The following is a 23,358-nucleotide window of genomic DNA, read 5'->3' as shown; positions in this document are numbered from 1 at the left end:
AAGTGCCACCACACTCTCCCATGTGTCCTGTGTCACTTTTTTTTTAGTTGTAGTTGGACACAATACCTTTATTTTTAAATTTATTTTTATGTGGTGCTGAGGATCCGTCCCGGTGCCTCACACATGCTAGGCAAGTGTGCTACTACTGAGCTACAGCCCCAGCCTCCGTATCGCTTTTAGCCCTTTGGATCCAGTCCATTAATCAGTGGATACTTATGGAGTACCAGGTGCCTCGCAGTCTCCCTGCATTCTGTCTAACATTCTCAGCACCTTCCCCAACATTTCCCAACGCACCCCTGGCTTGTCTCTCCTTGGCATTCACCACCGTGAAATATACTCTCGTGCATCTTCCCAGCTAGAATGCCACCATGACCCAGGCAAGGTGTCCTTGATTTTGTTGCTTGTGTAGGAAGGACCGAGCTGTCACCCCACTTGACCAAGGCTCCAGAGTCATGAGCCAGTGCTTCCAGCCGTGCCAGACTCGCAGCAGTGTGGGCTGGGGAGGGAGCACGGGGTTTGCTTTCTTTCCCTACCCTGGAGCTCAGGTTTCTCGCCCTCCCCTCCCAGGCCAGAAGCTGCCTGCAGAAACTCCGGGAGGACATAAGTAGCAAGCTTGACAGGGACCCGGAAGACGCCCTCCACCGACAGGAGACGCAGGTAACGGGGTGGAGTCCGGCACCACAGCCAGGGAGGAGAAGGTGCAGGGTGCAGCCTGTGCAGGGGCCCAGCAGGTGGGCACTGCAGTCACACCTGTCAGCCTACATGCTGCTCCTTAAACACTACATACAATTGAATTTGTGTAAATTAAATTATCATGTTGTTGGCGAAACCTCTTTATCAACGGACTCTGTAATCAATTGTACAGCAATACAGAAAATTACAAAGCAATCGCCTATAAATCCAGACTTCTCATAAGTTTATTTTATTGAATTTGAGTGATACCTATCTGTGTAAACTAAAATCTTGGTCTGACCCGTGGCCTGTCTGTGGGTATAGCTCTGTCTCTCCTGGGTGGGAGAGTCCTTGAAGTTCGAGGTTCACCATCCTATCCCTTTATCCTGATGCTGGCCCCAGGTGTGGGATTCAAAAAAGACGTCAGTAAATGTTAGACCCAAGAGACTGGAAAGTCTGTCTTGGGATGGATAATCTGGAACCCTGCTTTTCAACTTTTCCAAAATTGTAGAATAGCAGTGTCTTCAGCAGAGCAGAGCTAGGTCTTCTTGACTTGACTTTCTTCCTTCTTTAGATTCTGAGTTGTATCTCCTTCGTTTGCATTTTGGTGTGGGCAGGGTGGTCTTTCTTCAGCTGCCCCCGCCCCGTCCCTCTGAAAGAACAGTGGTCCAATCTGGTGCCAGGAACGTTCCTCTTGGTCCTAGGCATGCTCTAGGTTTGTGGGGTGGACATTCCCTCGTTTATTTTGATTTGGCTGAAAGTAGTGCCTGATCTCACACTTGCCTGGTAGGAGGTGCTTTGTCAGGTGGCAGAAGAACTTCGGTGGACACCGGCCCCAAAGCCCAGCCCTTGTCTGTACAAACCAGCAGCCCTAGGATGAATGATCCAGCTCTGGGTCAGAAAGGGTTATAGCGAGAGCGGCTTTCCCTGTGATGGATACTTGTCAGATCTCATCCGCAGCCCTGGAGGCTGGCAAGCAGCTGCTTGTCCTCCTGGGAGGAGGGGGCCCACATATTTCCAATCAGCTGAGAGGTCTGAGCCCGAGTCTCTCTCTTTCTCTCCAGGGGTGGGAGTGTCCCTGTCAGGGCCGTGTTCCACCCTTCCTCTGGTTTTGTTTTTCCGGGGACACTGGGAGTTCTTTCCTTACATCCTCCCTCCTCCTTCCCTCCTCACTCTCATCCTTCTGTGCTTCCTTCCTCCTCCCTTCTGTCTTCTTCCCTCCTTTCCCTTTCCTCTCTCCTCATCACTCTTTTCTTTCCTGCCTCTTTCTCCCTCTCTCCTTTCCACTTCCTGCCCTCCTTCCTTCTCCTGAGATCTGAGGTCTTAGGAGTATGATGTTTCAAAGTTGCTTCAATTGACTTTACAACCGGGCACGATGGCGCACGCCTGCAAACCCAGCAGCTCGGGAGGCTGAGGCAGGAGGATGGAGAGTTCAAAGCCAGCCTCAGCAATGGCGAGGCGCTAAGCAAACTCAGTGAGACCTGTCTCTAAATGAAATACAAACTAGGGCTGGGGTGTGGCTCAGTGGTCGAGTGCCCCCGAGTTCAATCCCCAGTAGACCCCCCCCCCCAAAATAATTGTCTTTAGTAACAGTTTTGTTTTTCTTCAAACAGATGGTGCTAGAAAAGCCAAATGGTTTTAGTCAAGATACCACAAGCCTGTATAGCAGCCCACCTGAGGTCAGTAGCAGAGGGTCCCACCATGTGACTGCCGCTCCCTGGCCCCCTTTTTCATTGCTTTCTCTGTCTCTGTCTTTCTCTCTAAATACAAGAGTAATGTTTGGTGTAAAATTTGAAGTCAAGAGCCAGGCACAGTGGTGCACGCCTGTAATCCCAGCAACTTGGAAAGCTGAGGTAGGAGGCTTGCAAGTTCAAGGCCAGCCTCAGCAACTTTAGTGAGACCCTGTCTCAAAATAAAAAAAAAATTTTTTGCTGGACATAGTGACACATGCCTGTAATCCCAGTGGCTCAGGAGGCTGAGACAGGAGGATGTTCAAAACCAGCCTTTGGGCTGGGGATGTGGCTCAAGCGGTAGCGTGCTCGCATGCGTGCGGCCCGGGTTCAATCCTCAGCACCACATACAAACAAAGATGTTGTGTCCGCCGAAAAGTAAAAAATAAATATTAAAATTCTCTCTCTGTCTCTCTCTTAAAAAAAAAACCAGCCTTAGCAAGGCACTAAGTAACTCAGTGACACTTTTCTCTAAATAAAATACAAAAAAGAAAAAAAAAAATAGTGTCTCAGTGGTTGAGTGCCCCCGAGTTCAATCCCCAGTACCCCCAAAAATAAATAAATAAAATAAAAATTTTTAAAGGGCTGGGGATGTAACTCAGTAATAAAAGTTCCCCTGAAATAGAGAAAAAAAAAGTGGAAATTCTCTTTCCCTCAACCTACTGCTTAGAAATCTTCTCTGTTGACAGGTTGAAGTGGGTGGATGCTTCTAGCATAGTGCATCTTGTTCTTGGCCGTCCATTGGAATGGCCTTGGGGGCCTTAAACGGGATGATGCTGAGGTCCCATCCCTAGACCCTGTGAAGTAATTGTTCTGAGATGTGGCCGGGCATCAAGACCGGCTCCTCAGGGGCTTCTACACTCTAGCCAACCTTGGGAACCAGTCTTCTGGGGTATTTTTCTGTGCACAGACGCTCGTAGTTGGATACTGTAATATATATATATATATGAAGCATGTCCTGTATACATAAATATATGTGTGCTGTTCATACATACTTTTTGCAGATGCAGTCATGGTTTTTCTTTTGTTCAAATAAGTAGTATATTGTAATCATTTCCCCGTGTTAGTTACATATAGATCTACCCCATTTTTTGAATAATTGCATGATATTTCTTTCCATGGCTATACTTTTTAAGAAATTATGTTTGTTATATTGTTTTGTGATTACACAAGACATCCTTATTGTAGGAAGTTGGAAAGTGTAGAAACATAGAAAACTGAAAGAAGGAAAAAAATGTGAATTTTAGTCTCCCCAGAGGGGGAAAAACGTAGTTTAGTGAAAATTTGTCTTTTCTTCAATGAAAAAATATATATTTACAATATTGAGATTGTACCATATGTAGCAATTCTTTCTTTTTTTTTTTTTTAAATTTTTTTAGTTGTAGATGGACACAGTATCTTTGTTTTATTTATTTATTTTTGTATCTGGTGCTGAGGATCGAACCCAGTGCCTCACACATGTGAGGCGAGCACTCAGCCACTGAGCTACAGCCCCAGCCCCCCATATGTAGCATTTCTTTATCTTTTGTTTCTTTGGTTGGATATTGACTTAGGTGCTGGGAATTAAACCCAGGGTCTCCTGCGTGCCAAGCATGGGCTCTACCATAGAGCTACACCCTAGCCCCAAGGGTATTTTTTTGGATTGGATGTTTTGAGCTCTCAAATGCAGAGTTGAATCATATCTGCCTGTTAGTCATGGCACATTATCATCATGGGTCCCCTCAAAGCCTCTCATTGGTTTTACTTTTTTTTTTTTTTTTTTTGGTGCTGGGGATTGAACCCAAGGCCTTCTGCTTTTGAGACGAGTACTCTGCCAACCGAGCTATACCCCAGCTTCTGGTTTTACAATTTTTTTCTCTCTTCCCCCATTCATGCTAATGTATTCAATGTAGGACTTGAAATGTGGCTATAAAATGTTTTCAGTTTATATTATGGACTTGTGTTATTTCTTTTTTCTGTATTTTTTTAACCCAATATGTTTTTTTTTTAAGATTTTATATTACTGTGTTAAATCTAGTTTGTTAGTAAAAAGTTTTTTGGTTTTTTTTTTTTGGTCTGGGCACTGGGGATTCAACCCGGGGCACTCTACTACTGAGCTGCAACCCCAGCCTGCTTTATTATTTTTTTAGTTTGAGACAAGGTCTTGCTAAGTTGCTGAGGCTGACCTCAAATTCAGGATCCTCCTGCCTCAGCCTCCCAAATTGCTGGGATTACATGCATGTGCCACTGTGCCTGGCTCTCCCTCCTACATGTAAATAAAGTTTATAACTCAGGGGGTTTTCCCCTTTGTGATATATTGTATGATAAATTAGTATTTTCTTAAAGTTTTTCCATGGCATTAATTAGTCTCATGAGAACAATATTTGAAATAAACACATCATGGATATGTCCCAGCTGCTTAGGTGAGGATATAGGGAATTGACAAAATAACTCATTGATGTCTAGATTTTAAAGGTTGTGATTCTAGCCACTTGCTTTAGACTTGCAGTTTGGATTTTTCTTTGAATCACTATGTTTAGCCCATATATTGCTGGCAAAAGACTGTAATAATGCCATGGTAATGTCTGTCAACTTCTTAATTCTCATAAGCTCAAAGCCCCGCTGAATATTAGCTAGCCTATTTTTGAGCAGCCTGTACGGCAGGGTATGCTAAGGAGTCTTCTTGTTTCACAGATAAAGAAATGGAGGCAGCTGGGCAGGTGGTGCACACTTACGATCCCAGCTACTGGGGAGGCTGAGGCAGGAGGGTTGCAAATTTGAGTTCAGCCTGGGAAATTTAGTGAGCTCAAAAAATAAATAGGGCTGAGGATGTAGCTCAGTGTTAAAGTGCTGCCGGGTTCAACCCCTAGTACCAGAGGAGCAACAACAAAACAACTTTGCTAGCCACAACTCACCCAGCTATTTTAGGGCACACAGTAATCTTTAAATTTTTATTTATTTATTTATTTTTTGGTCCCAGAGATTGAGCCCAGGGGTACTTAACTACTGAGCCACATCTCCAGTCCCCTTTTAAAAAATATTTTATTTAGAGACAAGGTCTCGGGCTGGGGATGTGGCTCAAGCGGTAGCGTGCTCACCTGGCATGCGTGCGGCCCAGGTTCGATCCTCAGCACCACACACAAACAAAGATGTTGTGTCTGCCGAGAACTAAAAAAGAAATAAATATTTTTTTTAAAAAAATTCTCTCTCTCTCTCTTTAAAAAAAAAAAAAATAGAGACAAGGTCTCTCTGAGTTGTTTAGGGCATTGTTAAATTGCCAAAATTGGCTTTGAATTCAGGAGCCTCCTGCCTCAGCCTCTGCCTCCCAAGCTGCTAGGATGAGAGGTGTGCACAAATGCACCCAGTTTAGTAATTTTTTTATACACAAATTAACTGAATGATCTCTTTTTTATTTTTTGGCACCGGAGATTGAACTCAGGGACCCTCGACCACTGACCACATCCCCAGCCCTGTTTTGTATTTTATTTAGAGACAGGGTCTCACTGAGTTGTCTAGTGCCTCCCTGTTGCTGAGGCTGGCTTTGAACTTGCAATCCTCCTGCCTCAGCCTCCCAAGCCATTGGGATCACAGGCGTGCCCACTGCGCCCAGCCTGGACGATCTCTTCACAGGTATGAGTGTGTGTAGGTCCTACTTCCCTCCATCAAACTAGAGCTCTCTGGAGCAGGGACATGTTCTCCTTTGGACTAAACTTCCTCAAGGACAGGAACTATCTCACTCCATTCCAAAGGCCCATCTTCTGCTGACCTCAGCACAGGTCAGCATATTAAAGGTCACCACCCAGGGATGGACAGGTTTATGGCAAAAGCACCCAAGGAACCCCAGAGTCTGATTAGACACAGAAAAAGGTGTCTCATCCAGGTGCTGCTCAGTGTCTCTCCCAGACACGCCCAACGTGGGCTGGTAGTTAGGGCTGAGCTGACATGTAGGGTCTCGCCCCCATCTCTGCTGCGCAGGCACCAGGCTTCAGATACCACCAGCTCCCTGAGCGTCCCACAGAAAATGTCTCCCGTCTTGCAGGGCAGGGAGCGGCAACACCTTCACCCAGAGGGTAGAGTTCCCGGTTGAAGGACAGAAACAGCTTCCTTGTCAGTCGCTGCCTGACTACTACTTGCTCCTTTGGGCCTTTACTTTTCTTTCTTTCTTTCTTTTTTCATGACACTGAGGATTGAACTCAGAGCTCCACATAGGCTAGGCAGGCACTGAACCACGGAGCTACGTTCCCAGCCCTTTTTTAAAAAATTGAATCTATTTAATTAATTAGGAACTGGGGATTGAACCCAGGGGCATTTTACTATTGAGAAACATCCCCAGTCTTTTTACTTTTTATTTTGAGATGAGGTCTCACTAAGTTGCTGAGGCTGATCTTGAACTTGAGATCATCCCCTGCCTCATCCACTGAGTGCTTGTGCCACTGCCCCCAGGGGCTAGCGAATCCTTTGGGATATGAAGGGAGGATGTTTGCATGTGAATGGCTGGGAACTCTTGGCTGTTGAAGACCGGCTCTCCCCTTGTGTGATGATGATTCTTTTGTGGGTGTCGGGGGGATCTTCTCTGCACGCGGCTTCACCTTCCCCTCCCTGCTCTGGTTATAGGTGGACACCTCCGCAAACGAGGATGTGGACAGCTGGAGGAGGACCGTGCAGGAGCTGCTTGCCAAGCTGCAGGAGGCTGAGCGGCAGCACCAGTCAGACCGCGCGGCTTTCGAGGTAGGGTTTGGGGTTGGGGGAAAGGTCCTCAAGGAATAGGCAACTGGACGCACATGACAGTGTCGTTCTTGGCACGGACTTCATTATTTTTCTGGCTGGTGCCACCAACTGGAAAGGGGATGCTTTGAGGCCTGGGGCACTTCCTGTCTGTTTTTACTTCTCTTGGACATTTACAGTGTTCATGGTCCGTAGTTCAAAGGTCAGATTTTAGCTGGGTACAGTGGCAAAGCTACTCGGGAGGCTGAGGCAGGAGGGTCACAGGTTCCAGGACAGGCTTTGCCACTTAGTGAGGCCTAGTCTCAAAATAGAAACTACACAGGAACTGCTGGTGCCGCCGCTCAGTGGAGAGTACCTGGGCTTAACCCCACACAGCAGCAGCAAACCCAGGATCTGTGAGCAGTGAGAGCCCCTGGTGTGGTTAGGGGGATGTGAGGTCTCCCACACTTTTTAGAGAATTCTTTCGAGTACAAAATGAGACACAGAGGGTGGTTTCTAACTACTCCTCGCAACTGTCAGCTGCTATTGTTCGTTTACAAATAAAGTGGTTTTATTTCAAAATGTGTTATGGGAGGACTAGATTCTGCCTGGGTGTTCCAGGAGCTGGTGGAAAGAGAACGCCAGCCTGAACTCTGCTTTTCATAAATTAAAAACAAGAGGGCGGGGCTGGGCTCGGCGGCACAGCATCGCCAGCACGTGTGAGGCCTGCGTGGACCCCCGGCACCTCAGAAAAACAAAAAGTGAAAGAAAGGAATTGCGTCAACTACAACTAAAAATAAATATTTTTAAAAAGAAACAAATAGATAAGGGTACTGTGTCCATCTACAACTAAAAAAAAAGTTTTTTAAAGTTGAGGATAAGGAAAACAGGTACTGAGAATGATAAATTGCCTCAAGGTTAAGATCTTATTTGAGCAAGTTTTTTAACATCCTGTAGAGTCAAAGAGTCAAAAAACAAAGTTTTTTTCAACTTTGTCAAAAAGAGTCATGAAATACACTTCACATGTGGATTGTGTGAGGATTGTGTGATTGTGCAGTGTACACATAGGACACTTTATTATTCTAAAAGGTTTTTAGAAATATAAGCTCTGGTAAGCTGGCACAGCAGTGCACACCTGTGATCCTCGCTATTCAGAAGGCTAAGGTGAGGGATCAAAATAAAACAGAGTGAAAAGGGCTGAGGATGTAGCTCTTGGCAGAGCATTTGCCTAGCATGCATGGGGCGCTGGGTTCAATTCTAAGTGTGTACATATGAGTACATGTGTACATATATTTAACACGTTTTCTCTCTTGGTGGTCGGTTTCAGCTTTCTCTATGGTAAGTGATTTGGTTTAGGGTAATGCTAAGAGTCGTTTGTGGTTCAGAACACTGCAGCCAAGGCTGGGATACACCTCTTGCCCAGCATGCCAGAGGCCCTGGTTCAATCCCCAGTACTGAAAATAAAATAAAATAAAGGCAGCCATGTGGTGAAGGCGTTTCAGCTTCCACAATCTGAGTGATTTGGTTGTTATGATCAGTTTGGTGACCTGCTTTTACCTACCTTTCCTGGGAAAAACAAAGCGGAGGAAGGAGAGGTTGAGGCTGCAGCTCTGACCAGATTGTGGATTTTGGAACGAAGCCTCTGCACTGAGAGGCCCCATGAACTTGTGGAAATTCCAGAAACACAGTATGGGTTTTGAACCTGCAGGCAGGGTCTGCTGCTCCTGAGCAAAAGTCCCAGAATCTGAGCCTAAAGCCGCAAGGCCCCTGCCAGCTGCTGCCAGCTGCTCTCAGATTTAGAAGAGGCTTTTTTCTTTTCTTTTCTTTAGTAGTACTAGAATTGAACCAGGGGAGTCACATACCCAGTCCTTCTGACTTTTTAGAGACGGGTCTCTCCAGTGTCCATGACTGGCCTCAGACTTGTGACCCTCCTGCCTCAGCCTCCTGAGCTGCTAGGCTTACAGCCTGCACGCACCACGCCTGGCTAGGAGGGACTCTTACTCTTCAGCCCCATGGTGCACGGTACCCACTTGTAATGGGAGGCGCTTCTGGGGTTGTCCCACTGTGGGGCTAGTTGGAACACTCACAACATCACACAGGTCCTGGCTGGAGCTACTGGACACATACAGAAGGAAGTCTGTAGTCTTTATGTTTTAGATACTTCCATGATTCTGTGGTGGGGGTTTGCGGTTGGGACCAGACCCTGTAAACACTTACCTGGGCATATGCCACGCTGGGTGCCGTTTTCCTTTTTTTCTTTCTCTTTTTGTGCTGCACTGGAGATAAACCCAGGACCACTCTGCCACTCTGCTAAATCCCCTGGGGACGTTTTGCCTTTGTTATTGTTATTTTCTTTTTGAGACAGGGTCTCACTAAATTGCCGAGGCTGGCCTCAAACTCCTGCCTCAGCCTCCTGAGTTCCTGGGGTTACAGGTGTGTGCCACTGTGCCAGTACCTGACTGGGTGTAATTTTTATTACTGACATGAAAGGCGTTTGTGTTTAAGTGCCTGCCTATGGAGCCAACCTGTTTCAGGCTCACATGGATTACTTGAAGGCCTTTCTCAACTTTCCTAGTGAGTTGGCCTCTTGGTCTACACTTACCATAAAAATAAACAGCCATTAAACATGGGTTTCCTTGCTGTACGCAGTGATGTGTGCCTGTAATCCCAGTAGCTTGGGAGGCTGAGGCAGGAGGATCACAAATTCAAAGCCTTGGCACTTAGTGAGGCCCTCAGCAATTTAGTAGACCCTGTCTCAAAGTAAAAAATAAAAGGGCTGGGGATGTGGCTTAGTGGCTAAGCGCCCTGTTTCAATCCCTGGTACCAAAAAACAACAGAAAAACATGGGTTTCTTGTTCTGCTGGCTTCTCACTGCGAGGACAGGTTTACAGTGAACTTGCTGTGCACAGGACTGGGGTGTAGTGTGGGCACATCCTCTCACACCTTTCTGTGCCCTACTTTCTCCTCGCTGAGCCGGACTCTGGGAGGAGCCGGACAATCTGGCTGCTGTTTTCTCAGGGTATGGCTAGGCCTTCTAGAGGTCACCTCCATTCTTCTTTACCAAATGATGAGGACTCAGTTGAAGTGGATGTGGGTACCTGGGTTTTAGGATCGCTCCTGTCGGTCCCTAGCTGGGCAATCTTGAATAGGGCCGTTGATCTTCACTTGTGAAAAGGGCAGAATGGGATTAATGGAACATCATTCTACTCCCAACCTACGGAGCCGTCTGCAGGTGCAGGGTACCTGTGCGGCTCGAGGCCTGTGCCGGCACGGAGCCTGTAGGGCTCTCGGGAGCACACAGGAGAGTGCGCAGAGTCTGCTCGGTGCGTGGGACAACAGCGTGTCCTGTGGGCTTCTTCCAAACGGATGTCTAAGGGAGAGTTCAGAGATCAGTAGGAGTTGGTGAGATGCAGGTGGAGAACTTTCTTCCTCATTCTAACAGTCTAAAATCCTGCTCTGTCCTTTCCAGACTGGCACTAGCCCTTCTAAATGCCATGGTGGCCCTAGTTCCTAGGCTCTGAAATGTTGCTTGCCATGGGAATGAGGAAGAGTTGGGGAGAAAAGAAGGACATGGGCATATCCTTACGTGGATTATTTGCTTTTGAATTAGTAGGAAAGCCACAACATTGGAGCAAGCGCGGCTAGCATTGGAGGATTGGTGGGGATGTTAAAGTCAGCCATCTCAGAAGTGTCACTTGTGTCACTTTATTTATTTAGGTACTGGGGATTGAACCTAGTGACTTTACCATGAGGCACATCCCCATACCTTTTTAGTTTTTATTTTGATACAGGGTCTTATTAAGTTGCTTAGGGCTTTGGTAAGTTGCTGAGGCTGGCCTCAAACTTGTGATCCTCCTGCCTCAGCCTCTCAAGTTGCTGGGATTACAGGTGTGTGCCACTGTGCTCAGCTTTTTTTTTTTTTTTTAAGTTTTTTTTTAATATTTATTTTTTAGTTGTAGTTGGACATAATACCTTTGTTTTATTTATTTATTTTTATGTGGTGCTGAGGATCGAACCTAGGGCCTTGCACGCACTAGGCGAGTGCTCTACCACTGAGCCACAACCCCAGCCCCCTTTTTTTTTTTTTTGGTAATTTTATTTCTTCATTTTGTTTTATTCTATTTTTATGTTTATTTAATTTTATTTTGTAATACTGGGGCTCGAATCCAGGGGCACTTTACCACTGGGCTACATCCCCAGCTTTATTTATTTTAAGACAGGTCTCTCTAAGTTGCCTTAATTTGTGATCCTCCTGCCTCGGCCTCCTGAGTATAAGTCCCTGCACCACTACACCCAGCCAAGAGTCACATTAAGTGGCACTCAGTGAACTGTGCTAGTGAGTCTTAGAGAGGGGTCAGTCCCTGAAGGTCCTCCAGGGGGTCCTGAGCAGGTTGGGGGGGGCAGTGCACTCCCCATCGCTGTCTGTCTCCCACCACAGCTCCAGGGCCCCCGCCCCGCCCAGGTTCCTGGGTTCGTTTCTGGTGCTTTCATTTGTTTGCCCCCCCCTCCCCCCCCCACTGAACACATGCCCTTCCTGTGTCAGGTCACACTCAGCCGGTACCAGCGAGAAGCAGAGCAGAGCAATGTGGCCCTTCAGAGAGAGGAGGACAGAGTGGAGCAGAAAGAAGCAGAAATCGGGGAGCTGCAGAGGCGCCTGCTGGGCATGGAGACGGTAATGGCTGGGTCTTGTTCTCAGGGCCTGGCCTGTGGGCTGGAGGGGCCAAGGATCAGCCAAGATGGCCGCTGAGCTCTCCTTTTCCCAAGCAGCTCCAAAAAAGCACATTTCACAGCTCAGACAGTCCCTTGAATACCCTTTGGCCTTTAAGGAATCGGACGGTCTTTTTCCCTGTGGTGTTGGAGATGGAAGCAGGGCCTCGTGCGTGTTGGGCCACGTAGCCCAGGAAGGTTGTTCGTCACCTCCCTTCAGTTCCCGTCACTCGAGCTGAACCCATTTACACTTTAGCTGGGTTCACACAGAGCCCCTTACTAGATGGGCATCTGCTAGGTGCTCCTTTTGGGCTTTTGGAGACTGTTCCTTAGCGGTCACTTGATCTGGTTCTGCAGAGACTGGCCACCAGGGCTGGCCGATGGGCTTGTCTAGTGTCGGGCCAGGTCCTTCCTCCGGGCTGCTGGGTGAGGCTGGGAAGTTTCTGTGTGCTGAGGGTGGGAAGGGTTCTCCCTGCCTGGGGAGGGCACCCATCAAACCAGCTTGGCCTGCTGCTCTCTGGCAGCTGGCCCAGGACCAGCAGGGGCTGAGTCCCAACCTTGGTGCCTGCTTACCCGGACCAGAGACTGTGCCATCTGCCCATGCTGGGTGTTCTTTCTTTGGCCCCCCAGGAGCATCAGGCCTTACTGGCCAAAGTCAGAGAAGGGGAGGTGGCCCTAGAGGAACTTCAGAGCAAGAACGCTGACTGCCAAGCAGAACAAGAAAAGTAAGAGCTGTTGTCCATGTGAAGTTGGGGAGCACAGGAGGGTGGGCCATGAGCCCGCAGCTCCCAGGGTGGCCAGGTCTGGGGAGGAAGCTGGTGCTGACGTCCGATCGTCCCTCCCTGACTCACAGTGTGCTTGCTCAGGTGGAGCCCCACCCCGGGAGATGCTATTTGGAAGGCTGCTGTCTGCTGGGATTTCATTTTCCATGGGGCAATCAATAACTTCAAAATTTTTTTAAGAAGAAAGGCTTTTCATCTAGATATCTATCTATGTAGATACCTGTCTGTTTTTGCAGTGCTGGGGATTGAACCCAGGGCCTGGTGCATGATAGGCAAGTGTTTTACCACTGAGCTGTGCCCACAGCCCAGTTGTTACAATTTTATAGCTTAGGTCGAGGAAGAGCTGGAAAAGCCCTGCTGTCATAGCCTCTCATTCCAGAGGTGATCCCACTGGATGTACCACTCCATGGTGTCCAACCCCCAAAGCAGAATCTGACTACCGCTCTCTGAGGGCCGAGTGACTTCCTTCTCAGCCATGCTGATGAGAGACAGGGTGAGCAGCTTCACAAGGATTTTCTGTTCCTGGAAGCAATTTAGGTAGAACCTGAGACCCACCTGTCCACTGGGGCGTGGAGGGAGTCACGGAGGTCTTTTTGTTGTTGTTGTTAAGTATGAGAGCGGAATGCATTCCAGTTCTCATTGCACACACAGAGCACAGTTTTCCGTATCTCTGGTTGTACACAAAGTCTATTCACACCAATTCGTGTCTTCATACAGGTACTGAGGGTAATGATGTCTGTCTCATTCCACCAACGGAGGTCTTTTTCACCTCCAAGGTTAGAGGGTTTTGCAAATTCCCTCTGATCAGAGGAGAAAAGAAGCTTCAGAGCAATGAAAGGGAAAAGAATATGCCTTCCAAATCTTCAGGAATTTGGAAATTATTTATGCCATTGACAATAAATAAGATCTCAAATAATAAATAAGATTTAACATCAGCATATTGGGTATGATCTTCATTGTATAAGATGGACAGTTTTGTAGTTGAGCAGACATTACCTAGAGGGCCTTGTGAGGGAGTTCAGGGTTAACAGGCACAGTCAGAACCGCTCAGCCTTAAGGAGGCCTTTTCTCTTCCTCTTTTTTAAAAAAATTTTTTAAAAAAGGATGGACCTTTATTTTATTTATTTATTTTTATGTGGTGCTGAGCATGGAACCCAGGGCCTCACACGTGCCAGGCAAGTGCACTACCTCTGAGCCCCAGCCCAGCCTCCCTTTTCTCTTCTTTTGGACAACTTAGGTTTGTCCTTCCTGGAAGGAAACTGTAGGCATCTTATTGTAGCCTCCTTTCTCATTTGACTTTATATCAGAATGACTTTTAAATTATAATTGGCCCTCTGTATCCACATGTGCAGATTCAACCAACTGGGGATTGAAAATGTTCAAGGGGAGGGGCTGGGCTGAGGCTCAGTGGCGGAGCCCTTGCCTAGCATGCCTGAGACACCAGTTTTGATCCCCGGCCCCACATAAAAATAAAAACAAATGAAATAAAGATACTGTGTTCATCTACAATTAAAAAAATAATAAAAAAACTAAAGTAGAAAAAAAATGTTCAGGGGGATAAAAATTGCATCTGTACTAAATCTGTGCAAACTTTTTTCTAGTCATTGTTACCAAAACAGTACAGCATAACAACCAATTATCTAACATTTACATATGTTGTTATAAGTGATCTAGAGATGATTTATAGTATTCAGAAGAATATGCAGAGGTTATGTAGATACCTCATTTGATCTAAGGAACTTGAGTATTCCTGGGCTTCCCGGAACCAATCCTCTTGGATACTGGGGAATGTCTGTATTCAGTACTCCTTCTTTCTTTGTGTTTGAGGCATTCATAGAGAGACCAAGAGAGGGGAGGAATAAGAAACAAAAAAGACTGATTATCCCAAATCTAGGCTTGGAAATAGTAATCAATAAATAGCTATGCATCTTTGTTTTTTTTTTTTTTTTTTTTTGGTACTGGAAATTGATTGAACCCAGGGGTGCTCTTCCACAAGCTATATCCCAGTATTTATTTTTTTATTTTTTTATTTGAGACAGAGTCTTGCTGTTATTGAGGCTAGCTTTGAACTTGCGATTCTCCTGCGTGAGCCTGTTTAATCATGGGATTACAGGTGATAGCCATGCATTCTAAATGCTGGTTTTCTAAATAAAAGGAGACTGAGAAATAGGGCATTGCAGAGCTGAGGGTGGAGATTAGAAGTTTAGGAAGGATGTGGGATGGCTCAGGTTGTATCTACCCCACCCAACCCTGAGTACTGCCCACTATCTAGCAGCATGTGCTTGTCAGTTTTTTCAAGCAGAACTGGGAGTAACTGGTAAGAGCAGCTCTTTAGGGATCCAAACCTGACTAAAGGAAAACTGTTTCTCTTCTCATGACACTTCTGACTGCAAATGTGTAGGTTTGCACACCAGCAATTCTCCACTTCTCTGTCGACATAAACTGAGTACCCTACGAACTTAATTCAACCTGAGACTGACTGCCTAGAGTCAGTGTAGACTTCATTAGCCTACAAAAGACACTCTAATCATTCCTGGAGATCCTAAGCGTCTTTTCAGGAACTAGAAACAAAAACCAAATATTAAAACACACCTCTACTATCATTCCTCTAGTTAGGAAATTAGAAGAGTTTAGGAATTCTCTGTCAAGAACTGGGGCCAGGGTCAGGGTTATGGCTCAGCAGTAGAGTGCTCGCCTAACACACGCAAGGCCCTGGGTTCAAGCCTCAGCACCACATGAAAATAAGTAAATAAAATCAAGGTATAAAAATTTAAAAAAAAATAAAGAACTGGGGACAAGGACCAAATATATATTTCTTATTAGGGAACTTGGCTCAGTTTCCTTAGAATGCAAAGGAAGCAACAGTGGTTTAGGAATCAGGAGATTTAGAATAGAGGCTTTAAGTATCCTTAAATCCTGCCAATCCCTAAGGAGCAAATGCCAAATGCCTTCTTTGATATAAGGGGGGCAACTCAAAAAAGAGCAGGGAGGAAGAGCATGAGAAGAAGATTACCACTAAATAGGGACGAGAGGTGGGAGGGAATGGGAAAGAGAAGGGGAATGGGATGGAAGATGGAAGGAGACCCTCATTGTTGTGCAAAATTACATATAAGATGGTGTGAGGGGGAAGAAAAAAAAAGAGAGAAAAGTGTCACAGTAGATTGGGTAGAGAGAGGTGATGGGAGGGGAGGGGAGGGGGGATAGGAAAGGCAGCGGGATACAACAGACACTAGTATGGCTGTATGTATAAACGTGGCTGTATAACCAATGTGATCCTGCAATCTGTACACGTGGAAAAATAAGAATTCACACCCCATTTGAATCAAATATATGATATGTCAAGATCATTGTAATGTTTTGAGCAGCTAATAAAAAAATTTAAAAGAAAAGTATCCTTAAATCCTGTCTCCCTCCTGATACAAAATTCCTGCCAGTTTCATGGCACTGAATATAGAAATTCCAGTTCTAGATGGGCACAGTGGTATACAACTATGATCTCAGTGGTTCAGGAAGCTGAGGCAGAAGGATTGTGAGTTTGAGACCAGCCTCAGCAACTTAATGAGAGCCTGTCTCAAAATAAAATAAGAAGGGCTTGGGGTGAAATTCAGTGTTAAAGCACCTCTGGGTCAAACCCCAGGACGCATAAAGAAAAAGAAATCCCAGTTCGTATGTAAAGCTTCCCAGTAATGAGGGACTTATTACACGTCAGGCAGTTCACTCCGTGACAGCTTCTATACTGAGAATTTTTCCTGTATTAATATAAAAACCACCTCCCAGGAACGTCTGTCTACTTGTCGGGTCTAATTTTACCCTCTAGAGCTATCCAGAATGACTTATCCCTTCTAGCCTGTCTGAACTACACTTTCCTTATTTGAACTAGATGATCTGATTGTGCTTCTAATGTGATGTTCTAAGGTGTCTAATCACCTATCCTTTAGGGCAAACTGCTGGGGAAATCAGAGGGAATCACACTTGGTGGGAACCTCCCAAGTTCAAGTTCAGTCTCCTCTTCTGTCACTGGCATCTTTTCCCCCTTGCCTCAGGCTTCTGGTCTTTATTCCCAGGGTTGCCACCCTGGAAAAGGAAGTGGCTGGGCTGCGGGAGAAGATCCACCACTTGGACGACATGCTCAAGAGCCAGCAGCGGAAAGTCCGGCAAATGATTGAGCAGGTGAGCAGAGCTAGACCTCAACCTGCCCTGGGTTTTCCCTAAGTCTGTGCTTTTAGTTATTTATTCTCCTCGGTAGCTTGGCTCAGATTCATGTATTTCTCATAAAAAATTTATATCTTCCAATTACTAGGGTTTGAGTTGTTGGGATTTACTTTCCTTCTACTTGTTTTGGCCATTTGGATATTGCTATCCAATGGGAAAGGAAGGAAAAGGTCTTTCTCCCTTATCCTTTGAAGAGTGCTGGAAAATGAGTAATTGAGCCATAATAAACCCAGTTGTCTCTGTGCAGATCATCAGCCTTTGTCCCTTACTGTGCTGAGCTTTAGGGTAGCACCTCCAGATGTGCCAGTTTGTAGAACTGTTTTGAGAGAATTTAAGAATTGAGCTGGGTGCTGGTGGCACACACGTATAATCCCAGCCACTTGGGAAGCTGAGGAAGGAGGATTAGAAGTTCAAGTCCAGCCTGGGAAACTCAGTGAGACCCTGTCTCAAAATAAAAATATAAAGGTGCTAGGGATGTAGCTCGGTGGTAAGCCATCCTTGGGTTTAATCCCCAGTACTAAAACACACACACACACACACACACACACCCACACCCCTAGTCGGGAGGTCCTGCTTCCTTCATGTCAGTGTCACTTCTTTTGTTCTGCTGTCTCCCTGTCTAGAACAGGTATTGGGTATTGTTATGCAGTTAAGCACTCAATTTTTTTTCCTTTTTTTTTTTTTTTTTTTTGGGGATACTGGAGTTTGAACCAGGGTCTTGTACATGCTAGGCAAGTACCCTACTACTGGCCTATATCCCCACCCCTTTTTATTTTTTAATTTTTTCATGAAATATATTTTTTAGTTGTTGATGGACCTTTATTTATTTATATGCAGTGCTGAGAATCCAACCCAGTGTCTCACACATGCTAGGCAAGTGCTTTACCACTGAGCCACGGCCCACCCCCTAATTTTTTCATTTTGAGACGGATCTTGCAGTTGCCCAGGCCAGCCTTGAACTTGTAATCCTCTTGCCTCAGCCTCCCAAGTATCTGGGATTAAGGTATACACCACAACCTTCCTAATAAATGTTTCTCAAATGAATAAATAATTTGTATTTTCCAGAGCCAAATGGAATAGAGTATATATTAATGTATTTTGGATTATCAGAGTGATGTGCCCCTCATACTTCCCAAGTCACTCAAGAGTTGCACAGGGCTGGGGTTGTGGCTTGGGCTGGGGCTGTGGCTCAGCGGTAGAGTGCTCGCCTAGCATGTGCGAGGCCCTGGGTTCGATCCTCAGCACCACATAAAAATAAGTAAATAAAATCAAAGTATTATGTCCAACTATAACTAAAAAATAAATATTAAAAAAAGAAGAGTTGCACAGCCCTCCTTTCATCTCTGCTGGCGTCCCCAGTAGATGGGGTGCAGTTTGGTGTAATGAGTCATTGCAAAAGGAGCTCCAGTGTCTCCTACATCTTTGCAGCTCCAGAATTCAAAAGCTGTGATCCAGTCTAAGGATGCCACTATCCAGGAACTCCAGGAGAAGGTCGCCTATCTGGAGGCAGAGGTCTGTGTACTGGGCAGCTCCAGCTGCAAACAGGGCTCTTGACGGAGGGAGCAGTGATGGGAGGGGTCTTGGTCCTGTCTAGCTGCTACTTAGCAGAGAGCCATATCCGTGATGGTTGCTTGGGGTCATTGTTTGAAAACCTTTAGGGACTTGCTGGCAATGGTAAGACCAGCCCCTGCCCTCAAGGAACATAATATTATGGTGCAAGTCACCTGCCAGGGAAACCTCTGACTGTCTGGACTTCAGAGGTCTGGCAGTGGAGCCGGGCTTTGAAGGAGGAGGAGGCCTTCCATAGTTGGAGTCTTCTCATGGCTGAGGTCATGAGGTCAGTTGGCTAAGGGGCTGTCTTCCTAGTCTGACTTCTGCTTTGCTACAGAGCCCTTCCTGTCCGCTGACCACCTGAAGATCATTTTGCATCCACTGTGTAATGATTCTTGTAGTGGGGGAGACAAATGGAGACAGGTTGTATCGTTAGTGAGTTTGTAATCTATAGAGTTAGAGACAAAAATACATTAAAAAAAAAAAAGAATACTTAGTAGGATAGTATAGAGATAGAGACCCATGAAATCGCAACTGGCGTCAAGAAGCTACACACAGGAAATATGTACAGAGAAGATACGGGAATGATTGCACAGTTACTGAGAAACAGGTGTTAGAGGAAGAGAGCCATCTACAGTGACAGGAATGAGGGGAGAAAGGAGGTGGGGTGCATGGTAGGGGTGCGGCAAGAGCAGCGGAGACATAGGTAGAGAGACCAGAAGGAGCTAGCTAACTGTGACACACGGCAAGCCAGAGAAGGGCCACTGTGACCCCAGAGCCTGTGTTGCAGAATTTAGAGATGCACGACCGGATGGAACACCTGATAGAGAAGCAGATCAGCCACGGCAACTTCAGCACCCAGACCCGGGCCAAGACCGAGAACCTGGGCAGGTGAGCGCCTATGTGGGCCCAGGTCGGGAGGGGGAATGAAGGGTCAGGCCTGTGCAAAACCTTTGGTACTAAGGCAAGGACAAGGCTCTTGAAATTGAACTTTGCTCTCTCAGTCTCTGATCTGACCCATTTTCTAGCCTATTTAGAATAAAGCCCGATATCAGGAAGCCAGGAAGGTCCATGGGTGGATTCTAGAGGTGAATGAGCCTCCTGAGATTGCATGCAAAGTTTATTAGTAATATTTGCATATTATAAATATGTATGTTAATATTGGTATATTGTAAGAGAGGGTCTTTATAGAGATTCACAAAAGGGCCCAAAGTACTGAAAAAAATCAAGAATCATGGGTATATCCATTTCTTGGATTTTTTTTAAATACTTATTTTTTAGTTTAAAGTGGATGCAATATCTTTATTTTATATTTATGTGGTGCTGAGGATCGAACTCAGTGCCTCGTGCATGCCAGGCGAGCACTCCACCACTAAGCCACAACCCCAGCCCATTTCTCAGATGTTTAACTGTCTTTATCTTTTGGGGGGTGGGAGATATTGGGGATTGAACCCAGGGGTGCTCTACCACTGAGCTATATCCCCAGCCCTAGTTTGTATTTTATTTAGAGACAGGGTCTCACTGAGTTGTTTAGCGCCTCACTTTTGCTGAGGCTGGCTTTGAACTCACAACCCTCCTGCATCAGCCTCCCGAGCTGCCGGGATGACAGGCATGCACCACTGTGCTGGGTTTTTTGTTTGTTTGTTTGTTTGTTTTTTAATTTTGAGACAGGATCTTGCTAAGTTGCTGAGGCTAACCTCAAACTTGGGGTTCTCCTACCTCAGCTTTCTGAGTCCTTGAGATTATAGGTATTTGCCACCACACCTGGCTGCCCCTGTCTTTTCATCCCCATGTCACCAGACACATGTATCATGCCCTAAATCTTCTCTTAGATGTTTCTAAAACTTACTGTTTCAAAGCACTTGAAACTCTGGAGATCTCCAGCGCTGAAGTGCAAGATTCCAGAGGCAGATGTGGGTGGGAGGCCATGTGCGGGGAGGGCAGCAATATGCACTCATTGTCTCCAACTTTGTTTTCAGTGTTAGGATATCCAAGCCCCCCAGCCCTAAGCCCATGCCTCTGATCCGGGTGGTGGAAACCTGAGCTCCAGGAGATGGATGTTGCCACTGCTGCCACCTGTCACCTGCGGAGAAGCCCACCTTCCCTGTAGGCTGTTAACATTGACTTTGACTTCATTCATGACTGTTTCCTGGCTACACCCAGGACGTGGGGCGTGTGTGCTTCACTGTCCCCAAGCTCTTGTCCTCTGTTTGCTGGGCAGACGGAGCATGAGCACCTCCTCTGGGCCCTGCGGCCCCTTGGAGGACTTATCTTGCTAGCAGGAGCTAGGGCGATATCCTTATTCCTCTAGTCATTATTTTCTCTGTAGCCGAGCCTCTCTCTGTATACTGGAGTCCAGCAGCACCAGAAGCCAGGCCCTCATCGGTTCGGGATGAGGTATAAGATTTGTCTCAACACTAAAAGTTGGAGGCCCAGATGTCCAGAGTGACTGGGGCATGTCCTGGAGGAATGAAGTTCCTCTGCAAACAGCTCAGTTCTTAGCAACTAACTGTTTGTTTTCTCCTTGCTCCACCCTCAGCCCATGTGGACCTGGGCGTCCTTCAGACAGTTGGGCCACCTGCTGAGGCCTGGTTAGTCAGAGAACCTAACTTTGACTGGACAGCCTTGTTTTTCTGGGGACAAGGGAGTAGCTAAAGCAACAGGACTCCGTAGGACTGCGGGAAGTTATTTTCGGCTTCTCTGTTGTGCAAGCGCCTGGGCTCTCTCGGGTCTTCCCCCGAGGCACACTGCAGGGCACGCCTCAGCCTCTCTGACCGGCGCCTCATAGCTGTGTTTTCACTGAATTATGTCAGTCCCAGCAAAACCCTCGTTGTATTTATTTGCTAAGTTATTGGTGTTTCTGGTTACATCTCATCATTGATTTAATACCAAAGTCCTGTGGCCTTCTCTTTGGGGTGTTTGAATTTACTTGAAACTTGAAAGAATGTTCCCCTCGGCCTTGCTGAGTTCAGAATGGGTGGTGATGGATCTTACTTGCCTTCTGCCACCTGCTTCTTCTCCCTTTTTCCTCCAAGCTTGGTCTGTACTCAGGAAGGCAGGTGCACTTTCCCTGAGGCTCGGGGTCGGCTGTGTTGCTTGGAGGAACAGGGGGATCAGGACTCTTTCAGAGCAGGGGTGGGTTCTCCCCCGGCCCCTCTGAAGGGCTCTGCTTTATAATTGTCTTTAAGCCTGGTTCTGAATGACCCTATAGCTCGTCATGTTTCCTTTAGGACTTTCCTGCAGCCCTAAGAAGTATATAATCATAATAAGAGTGTGATGCTTTAGGAAACAGAACTTAAAATAAATATGGATTAAGTCTTAGGTTCTACTTGGCTCACAATCAGATCAGGACTGGGTTCGTGTTCTGGCTTTGTTAGTGGTGTCTGGGACTCCAGGCAGTCCCCTCATCTGTGAGATGACAGTGCTGGGCCAGGTGATCTCCATGTCCCTCCAGTTCTCATATTTTTTCCCCTGTGGCATATGCTTTGTATGGTGAGCTTAATAAATTATGTTAATATGTCTCTTTAACCTCTTGGTCTGGTTTCCTTTTTACTTTTGGGGGAAGATGAAAGAGCGTAATTTAGGGCCTGGGGATGTAGCCTAACAGCAGAGTGCCCAATAGCACGCATGAGGCCCTGGGCTCAATCCCCAGTATCGGGGGGACTCAAGCATCATTTTAGTGCCTCTTAAAGATGGGCGCCTGTTCACATCTGAGAGGCGTGGTCCAAATGTCCCAGCACTGTGGTATGAGGACGCTGTGGCCACCAGAGGAGTTAGAAGCAGACCAACTCTGCAGTTGAGTCCCCATCACAGAAGGTGGCCCCTACCTTTAGTTTTGACCCTGTCTTAGGCAGAAGCCTGTGGATTCCTAAGCTTGGCCACTCTGTGTCCTCCTCATTTGGAAAAGAGCTGGTTGGAGGTAGAGGTGTTGAGATGACATAGAGATATGCCAGTCAGCCCTGGAGGGAAATGAGCAATTCCACGTCCTTGGCAGAAAGGAAAAACACCCCACAGAAATGCTGACTGCAGCTGTTCAAGGGTTGAGTTTCTGACTGTCTCTGGGCATCATCCAATTAGTCCAATGTTTTTTTGTTTTTTTCTTTCTGCCAAAAAGGCAGTCAACAGCAGGGCTAATTGGGGACATAGCTGAATTTACATGACCCCTCTCTGGGCCAAAGAAACCGGAAACACCAATCCCCATTTCCTGCCCTATTTCATTCTAGTCCCCTCTAATCCTTCGGTGGAGAGTGTGACTTTTCCTCCTATTACTTTTCCTCCCCTTCTGCTTCCCAGCTAATTCTCACTACAGGTTTCACAAAGCACCAGAAACCCTCCACGGACCTGGATCTGTGTTCTGACAGCTGGGTCTCTTCTTTCCCCGGCAGTCTTGTTTGGCATGGGTCTATCTAGACTGTGCTTGTCTCAGAATACTAACAGGGTGGAAGCAGGGAGGGGTTGGCCACGGTGCCAAGAAGACTGGCCCGGCTGGAGGAGTGGGAGGGGAGCGAGTGTGCTGCCCTGCAGGAAAGGAGGCTCTCCAAGGGGCCTCCTGGGCTTGGTGGGAGGGGCGGGGATTGGGGTTAGAGACGGTAAAATGGTCTGGAGCCTGGAACTAGTGCTCTAAGAGAGTCCTGGGACAGAAAAGTACCTCTGGTGTTTGTTTCCCAGAGTTTAGACACCACTGTCAAAAGGAAGGGGGGCTTGCCGAGGGGATGAGGAGGGTTTGTGGGAGAGGAAGCAGCCATGGAAAGCTAGTTGATACGTTGGTGATCTTTTCAGTTAAAGGTGGAGGTGGGTGGGCGGCTCAGGAGAAGGTGCTCAGGGCCTGAGAGAGTGGTGAGTAGGCTGCTCCTGGCTGCTGAGGCCCGTTTATTGCCTGTGTTTTGTCATTTTTTAAAGCCAGTTCCTCTGTGCTGCTTCCAGATTTTGTTGAGGCAGGATCGAGTCTTCCTCTCTGGGACCTTTGCCATGAGGGCCTGTTTCTCAGAGCTGGGTTTTAAGAGCTGCCCAGACTTGTAGCT

At 46.7% G+C, this 23,358-nt stretch overlaps 1 protein-coding gene across 2 annotated transcripts in view; it reads left to right on the top strand.

Moving 5' to 3' along the window:
* Tuft1 (tuftelin 1) overlaps positions 1–21,865 on the top strand; it is a 42,424-nt gene extending 20,559 nt beyond the window's left edge. For both annotated transcript variants that reach the window (XM_027953770.2, XM_027953769.2), the window contains 9 exons: positions 568–657; positions 2,286–2,351; positions 6,996–7,109; positions 11,629–11,757; positions 12,423–12,517; positions 16,639–16,744; positions 18,215–18,298; positions 19,128–19,228; positions 20,317–21,865. In XM_027953770.2, the coding sequence (XP_027809571.2) occupies positions 568–657; positions 2,286–2,351; positions 6,996–7,109; positions 11,629–11,757; positions 12,423–12,517; positions 16,639–16,744; positions 18,215–18,298; positions 19,128–19,228; positions 20,317–20,380 (849 nt within the window). In that variant the 3' untranslated portion in view covers positions 20,381–21,865. The remainder of the gene's footprint in view (positions 1–567; positions 658–2,285; positions 2,352–6,995; positions 7,110–11,628; positions 11,758–12,422; positions 12,518–16,638; positions 16,745–18,214; positions 18,299–19,127; positions 19,229–20,316) is intronic.
* Positions 21,866–23,358: the final 1,493 nt, after the last annotated feature.

This window comes from Marmota flaviventris, chromosome 10, assembly GCF_047511675.1.
Source record: "Marmota flaviventris isolate mMarFla1 chromosome 10, mMarFla1.hap1, whole genome shotgun sequence".
In the NCBI taxonomy this organism is placed as follows: Eukaryota; Metazoa; Chordata; class Mammalia; order Rodentia; family Sciuridae; genus Marmota; species Marmota flaviventris.
The sequence above is the reverse complement of the archived record's forward strand: the minus strand, read 5'-3'. Positions and strand labels throughout refer to the sequence as shown.